Source organism: Hippocampus comes, unplaced genomic scaffold, assembly GCF_001891065.2.
Source record: "Hippocampus comes isolate QL1 unplaced genomic scaffold, H_comes_QL1_v1.1 scaffold232, whole genome shotgun sequence".
Lineage (NCBI taxonomy): Eukaryota > Metazoa > Chordata > Actinopteri > Syngnathiformes > Syngnathidae > Hippocampus > Hippocampus comes.
In genome coordinates this window covers 23,074-29,902 of record NW_017804902.1, presented here as the reverse complement: position 1 = coordinate 29,902, position 6,829 = coordinate 23,074, and the positions used below count along the sequence as shown (strand labels likewise).

General features: G+C 47.6%; 2 protein-coding genes across 4 annotated transcripts; one reads left to right on the top strand and one right to left on the bottom strand.

Annotated features, from left to right (window-relative positions):
• The first annotated feature begins 70 nt into the window (after positions 1–70).
• Positions 71–2,034, top strand: htr1ab (5-hydroxytryptamine (serotonin) receptor 1A b). The gene has a single exon (XM_019883475.1). It carries the CDS (start codon positions 334–336, stop codon positions 1,585–1,587), a length of 1,254 nt encoding a protein of 417 aa, XP_019739034.1. The 5' UTR covers positions 71–333; the 3' UTR covers positions 1,588–2,034.
• A 2,337-nt stretch (positions 2,035–4,371) lies between these two features.
• On the bottom strand, positions 4,372–6,392 carry LOC109523898 (uncharacterized). 3 transcript variants are annotated; one of them, XM_019883368.1, is made up of 3 exons: positions 6,297–6,392; positions 5,837–6,050; positions 4,372–4,951 (listed from the first exon to the last, which is right to left on the bottom strand). In XM_019883368.1, the coding sequence occupies exons 1-3, from the start codon at positions 6,367–6,369 to the stop codon at positions 4,528–4,530; spliced, it is 711 nt and encodes a 236-aa protein (XP_019738927.1). In that variant the 5' UTR covers positions 6,370–6,392; the 3' UTR covers positions 4,372–4,527. The 3 variants fall into 3 exon arrangements, with proteins under 3 accessions (XP_019738927.1, XP_019738920.1, XP_019738936.1); XM_019883361.1 differs by having other exon boundaries at positions 5,837–6,191; positions 6,297–6,384; XM_019883377.1 differs by having other exon boundaries at positions 5,837–6,169; positions 6,298–6,383.
• Positions 6,393–6,829: the final 437 nt, after the last annotated feature.

The following is a 6,829-nucleotide window of genomic DNA, read 5'->3' as shown; positions in this document are numbered from 1 at the left end:
AATAACATATATATAATTTCTGCATGAATACATTAAACGTAGGCAAACTTAAATGCACTGGATAGCTTGGGGGGAGGGACAGGAGGAACGAAATGATTGTTTGACTGTTTTCGCCCACCCTCGCCCCCCCCAAAAAACCCACAACAACACTACTGGGGTGCAATTAGTTTCCTCCCTGCACCATCACACGAACACCGTGACGCACTGGTATAAATACGCAGCATCTCTCGAAGCCGTGAGCCTCCAAGAGTGGCTCGTCCGCTATGCGCCGCTCAAAGTGGGACAGCTCGCTCTGTGCCATCGAGGAGCATTTCTAAATCGTGCCCAAGCGGCATGGAGGACGCAAGCAACACGACAGTCTCGTCTCGGTTCGACCTCCCTTTAAACAAAAGCGGCACGGCCACCGAAGACGAGGAGGTGAGGTTGAGTTCCCAAGTCCTCACCTCCTTCCTCCTCTGCGCGCTCATCCTGTGTGCGATTTTTGGGAACGCGTGCGTGGTGGCGGCGGTCGCCCTGGAGCGCTCTTTGCAGAATGTGGCCAACTTTTTGATCGGTTCCCTCGCCGTCACCGATTTAATGGTGTCGGTGCTGGTTCTGCCCATGGCGGCGCTGTACCAGGTCTTAAACAGGTGGACGCTGGGGCAGATTTCGTGCGACATCTTCATCTCTCTGGACGTGTTATGCTGCACCTCGTCCATATTGCACCTGTGCGCCATCGCGCTGGACCGGTACTGGGCTATTACCGAGCCCATAGACTACATGAAGAAGAGGACGCCTCGCAGGGCGGCGATTTTGATCGGCGTCACTTGGCTGGTGGGCTTCTCCATCTCGGTACCGCCGATGTTGATCATGCGCTCCCAGCCCAACAGCGTGGAGGAAGACAGGAAGAACCCGAAGCAGTGTAAGATCCGGCAAGACCCCTGGTACACCATTTATTCCACTTTTGGCGCTTTCTACATTCCGCTCGTGCTCATGCTGGTTCTCTACGGGCGCATATTTAAAGCGGCCAGGTTCCGCATTCGGAGGACCGTGCGTAAAAGCGAAAAAAAGAAAGTGGCCGACTCCTGCTCGGCTCTATCGCCCGCGCTCTTTCACAAAAAGACGCCGCGGGAATCGCAGACGAAAAGCTGGAAACGAAGCGTGGAGCCGCGGCCGGCGCCGTGCGTCAACGGCGCGGTCAAGCACGCCGAGGACGGAGAATCTCTGGAGATCATCGAGGTTCACGGCAGCCTCAAAGACAACCTCCCGCTGCCGAACACGCCGAGCGCCGCGCCGTTGTTCCAGAGCAGGCACGAGAAGGCCACCGAGGCCAAGAGGAAGATCGCCTTGGCTCGGGAGCGCAAAACGGTGAAGACGCTGGGCATCATCATGGGCACCTTCATCCTTTGCTGGCTGCCCTTCTTCATCGTGGCCCTGGTCATGCCCTTCTGCCAGGAGTCGTGTTACATGCCCCGCTGGCTGGAGGACGTCATCAACTGGCTGGGCTACTCCAACTCGCTGCTCAATCCCATCATTTACGCCTACTTCAACAAAGACTTTCAGGGGGCTTTTAAGAAAATCATAAAGTGTCATTTCTGCAGACCCTAGGGCCCTTTTCAATGGCGCCATCCTGACCGCAGCTGCCCCGAAAAAAAACCATCCCGTCCGGCGACCGATCCGAAAAGAAAATAACTGACTGTATAAGCGACTCCAACCATCACCACGCAAACCATCCAGTATTAAATATCACCTGAGGTATGTGCATCCATAAAGCTCTATGGTTCCTCATGCTGTTCTGTCATGTTCAATAAAGATACAATTTGTAATCACCGGCTCGTCATTTTTAAAATTCTGCAGCTATGAAATCGAGACTAAATTTATCCACATGCATATGAAAACCTGTTGATGTCTTCTGGGTTCATCTGTGCGATTTTAATTCATTAGAAATAAAGTGCTTGGGTTTTATTTCTTAAAAATAAATCACTTTGAGTGACGTGTAATATTGTTTCAAGATTTCTGATTTCATTCCGTTAAAAAAATGCAGATGCAAAATGTACTTTCTGTTTCAGACGATCAGTTTTAGGAGCACTTGTTTCAAGATTTCTGATTTCATTCCGTTAAAAAATGCAGATGCAAAATGTACTTTGTTTCAGACGATCAGTTTTAGGAGCAAATTTTTACGTTTAAGTACTTCTCCGTCACGAGGGGCAAGTGCAAACGCTGAACTCATAGCCGAATGTCGATTTCAGGAGCATGGGCACCTTTTTTGCCTTGTTTTTTTATTTGTTTGTTTGTTTCATTCTTTCTTTCTTTCTGTTTTTCATTTTTGTCACCAGTCAACCTAAAAAGATATCGTTGTTCGGGTCAGGGTGTGTCTCTCACGGCCGTTCCCTCGGTCACTCTCGGTCTCATAACAAACAATATTTCTTGAAAGGCAGCAGAAGGGAGGGGGTGGGGGGGGCACCCAAATGGATGAGAGGTGGTTGCCATAGCAACATATGGGAGATGCAAACTCCGGGAGCCGAAGGGGCAATTACCTGATCAAAGGCCTGGTACAACACAAGAATACAGAGGTGTATTTGAGTGGCCCACAGCTGGCGGCCATCACACACAATGAACAGTTGTATTCTATTATTTTTTTGTATTCTGGTATTTGTTTTTCACCCAAATGAGTATTCGTTATAGTATCCTGCAGGATAAGAAAACAAGCAAAAAACAGCTAGCGAACTTTAAAAAAAAGCAGTGAATTGTCAGTGAATTGTGTATGTCACACAAGATAACAGTTATGACTCACACATATATATATATATATATATATATATATATATATATATATATCCGGGTCCGGGTGATAACATATATTCCCGATTGGTACGAAAAGCCCAGGCCTCGCAACTTAAATCAGCTTTCCCGTGGCTCTGCATGGGTTAAACGCTATTGTAAATGGATAGCTGAATGGAACCGAAGCGGAACATTTTGCTATTGCCGTCAAGTGCAGTTGTCCGCAAGTCATCCTGCTTATTGAAGGCGGTGAAAAGCATGCATTCGACTCTTGTATTGTTCCATCAAACTCACCCCGCAGAGGCACCGTCGGCACTCTGCTGTCACAGGAATTATCTTATGGCCTTTCACAAGCACACTGCACCCAAATAAGGAATTACAAGTTTGCTCTTGGATCGTTTTTGCCCAGGCTTAGAAGTGAAGCGACAACAGCAATGCAGCTCATTTCATTAAAATAGCTAAATGATGGTTTGTTTGATTTTTTTTTTTTTTTTAATACACAAAATGTTTATTGAATAGTTTATGGTGGAGAGAGCAGTGACTTAATTTCTTGGATTTTTTGATGCTAAACAGGACATTCAATTGCAATTATTGACCAGGTTCAACATGTATATAAGGTGCCCGTGCTTCACTGGAGTACAAATTCCAGCGCAGCTTCACCACTCTTCATTGCTTTGCAGGACTGTCAATAAAGTCCCATTCTCTTCATTAATGACCAAGATGTCGTGTTTATTACGCCTCCCAGGACTTGTCACTTGCATGGTCTCCCTGTGCTTGCACGGATTTTCTTCCAAAAGGTACACTGAAGACTGAAAATATCCCGTCAGTAAGTGGTTGGTTGTGCCCTGCAATTGGCAAGCGATAAATCCACGGTGTACCCAACCACACATCCAAAGTCCCCGCCCACTCCCCCAAGACGGCCGGGATAGGCTCCAGCACCCCCCGCGGCTCACGTGAGGAGAAGCGGGTAAGAAAATGGATGGTTGGAGGGACGGTCATCAGGTTTTGTTCTAATCCCATGCGGCGTCAATGGCAGTGTGTTGACTTGAACTCACCAGGAAGTGTTTATCTCCTCTCTTCCAACTATTCTTGTTTGTACATCCAAATGTGGTTTCTTGCTGCCGTCTGGGTCTTTTCGCGAGACCGACAAACAAAGTGATCAACGCTAATTGCACATTTGCATCCCAGAGTTTGAAAGGGTTGTTGTGGTATCCTGCAGGGGAGACAACTTGGCGGGCAATAACAACAATTACCATTTTGCTTTCGCCACATGTTGTTTGGGAATGAGAGAAGTCAAGATTGCCTTCAGAGTCTCAAGGCTTTTCAAGAAAAGAAATCATCAGTCAGGAGTCGTGCACAAAATGCATATTGTCAGTTAATTGCGTGAAATCACCACAAATTGATAATATAAGGGATGATCGCGGGTTTTGGGCAGGTGTGGTCCTGGTTTGGCCCCCCCGTGTGCATGTCTGATGTCGCTCGCCGTGGTCCATGGAATGCTTGCCGACTTGGTGAGAATGCTCAGACGGATGGAAAATGAGAGGGAGCGTTGCTTAGCAGCATGTATTATCGTTAAATGGCTTACTTTTGAATGTCAAGTCGGACCGCTGAAGTTGTTTTGTGGAAGGTAACACAAAAGTAACGCGGAAGAATTGCAACACATTGCAATTCGGAGAAAGTAACGTTCTCATATAATTACCCGAAGCAAATAGCAACATGAAGAGGAAGAAAGAAATCAGACTTCACGATGAGCATCATGCTCTCGGGTCAGAGGGACGAGTGTTCGAAAAGAATGACCTTGGAATGACTGGATAGGCTGGAGAGCCTGGAGGGCCTGTAAGCGCCAATCCGAGAGTACACGTCCACGTCTGAGCAGGCTCCCCATGACAGGTGGGGGCTCGGCGCGGCGGTTTGGGTCGCGGGCAGAGGAGGCGTCACCTGGAGTGAAGATACTTCAGGATGGACGGACGCCGGGGGCGGAGCCATCGGGGCCGGGAGGGCTACTGGAATGGGTGGCAGTGGCGTGGCGGCTACAGGTATTGCTATGGCAACGGTTGGCACGGGCGGAACAGCGTGCGCAACGTTGCCGTTGGACAGCTTCTCATATGATGGAGGGTGCTTGAACGTGTAGGTGGCCGCGTGGTAGAAGCTGCAATACTCCAAAGCGTGTCTTGCACTCGCCATTTTCAGCCTACGGAACACCACAAAAGTCGACGTGATCCGATGTTACGATCGTTCGAAGGAGGAGGGCAAACTTGCCCAATCTTTCGAGTTGTATCTCAAATTCGACTGTACCCCAACAAAGACAGTGTTGTGCTAAGGCTTGACTTAGGAAGGAGGACAGTTATTTTATGTTCAACAGATGGCCAAAACAGAAGCTCATTAGCTGAGGTAATTATGCGCAGTTTTGAAAGGGCGATAATATTAGTTTGACACATTGAACCCGCTTTGTAATGTCACCTGAATGATAATGGCATGCTAATGACTGCAAGGTATGCCTTTCAAATTGAATTTAGGAGGATGTTTTTTGGAACAAGTTTTGACTTCATCGGAAGTTCCGAGCTCCCACTCAGTGACACGGTGAATGTGAATAACAGTGTCACGATCGGTGTTTTGGTTCATTTGGTGTCGACCAATCAGCTCCCTCGGCTACTCGTCACAGGTGTTGCTCCTTGTCTCATCAGTTTGCTTGAATTTAGTTCCCAGTTTTTTTGTTGTTGTTGTTGTCGATTTGTTGCTTTTGTTTCTGTCATCGTCAGTCATCTTTCTTGTTTCTTTTGGTGATGAGTTTAGTCGTATGACTATGAATCATGTTTTGTTGGATTTTGTTCATGTCTTATTTTGGTTCCTCCACCCTCCTTGATTTCCTTTTTGGGGGTGGGGGGATTAAAAACTTGTCTAGATTCCTCCTGGTCTCCACTTGCCTCTCTGCTTCCCTGCCCCCCTGGATCCCCCGAAACCACAAAATAAAGTTCGTGACAGAGAATGATGAGCTGAATTCGTACGTGTCCGTGAGGTTGCTCAGTTCAGTCAAGACAAAAGTCGAAATTCATTTTGGCGGTCATTTCATACACACCTGTGTCGTGTTTGTAAGAGTCTGTAGAGAAGCCACAAGATGACAGCTCCGGCGAGAGTCACCAGAAGCATCATGACTCTGGCATCCAAACTCCAGCACGATTTCCCAACCGCTTCGGATGAGCGACATGTCCTGGAGGGCTGCGCTGTCTCCATTTCTTGTTTGGCTCTGACTGCTGCTTGGACTCGGCCTGGCTGGCTGCTGCTCCGCACAGCTGTCTCGGGATGGGGAAAGAAAGAAGGAGAAGTGCTGTTGGCGACCTCAGCTCGAACCGTCATCGCTACCAGCTTCGATCGACAGAGTCGAGGGACTCGGCTATAAACCGTGCTGTCCGCGATGCTTAGCTTCAGTTGGCCTGGAAAATGAAATGTTAAAATTACCGCTAAGCGATTAAAATAAATAAATAAACAACAAAGTCATGTTGTTCGGGAAAAAAATAAAATACAAAAACAGGGCTTACCTTGAGCACCGAAAGAGCGCGCTGACTGTGTGGTGGCGCAGCCTTCCACGACTAAATGCAGAATTCCAGGCATGTACAATTGGAGGGAAGCTAGTAAAAACAACAGGAAACGCTGCACTTCCTTAACAGAGTGCTGCGATGACTTCCTATCGCCATGGTTACAGGAAACTAGTCTAGGATATCTTTTTTTTTTTTCTTTTTTTCTTCTTTGGAGATGCATGTGCATCGAAAGGATGTCGAGAATAAACGTGCCATTACGTGCATCTTCCTGACAAGTGTATAAATGAAGTCGCTAAATGCACCAGCATCAATGCCGTAGGATAAATGCACACTCATAAAAGGAAATTTGAATCAAGGCGCAGCATGCCAGATGCACAGACGGAACACACATCGTCTGACGTTTGTGATGCTGGAGCAAAGACCGAAACTAAACATATGTTGTCTCAAAGAGGAAGTAAACATCTGCTTCAATGCTGGTGGAGGTCACCAGATGCAGACAGATGGCAGGCGCTATGAAAGGTTTGCTACTATCT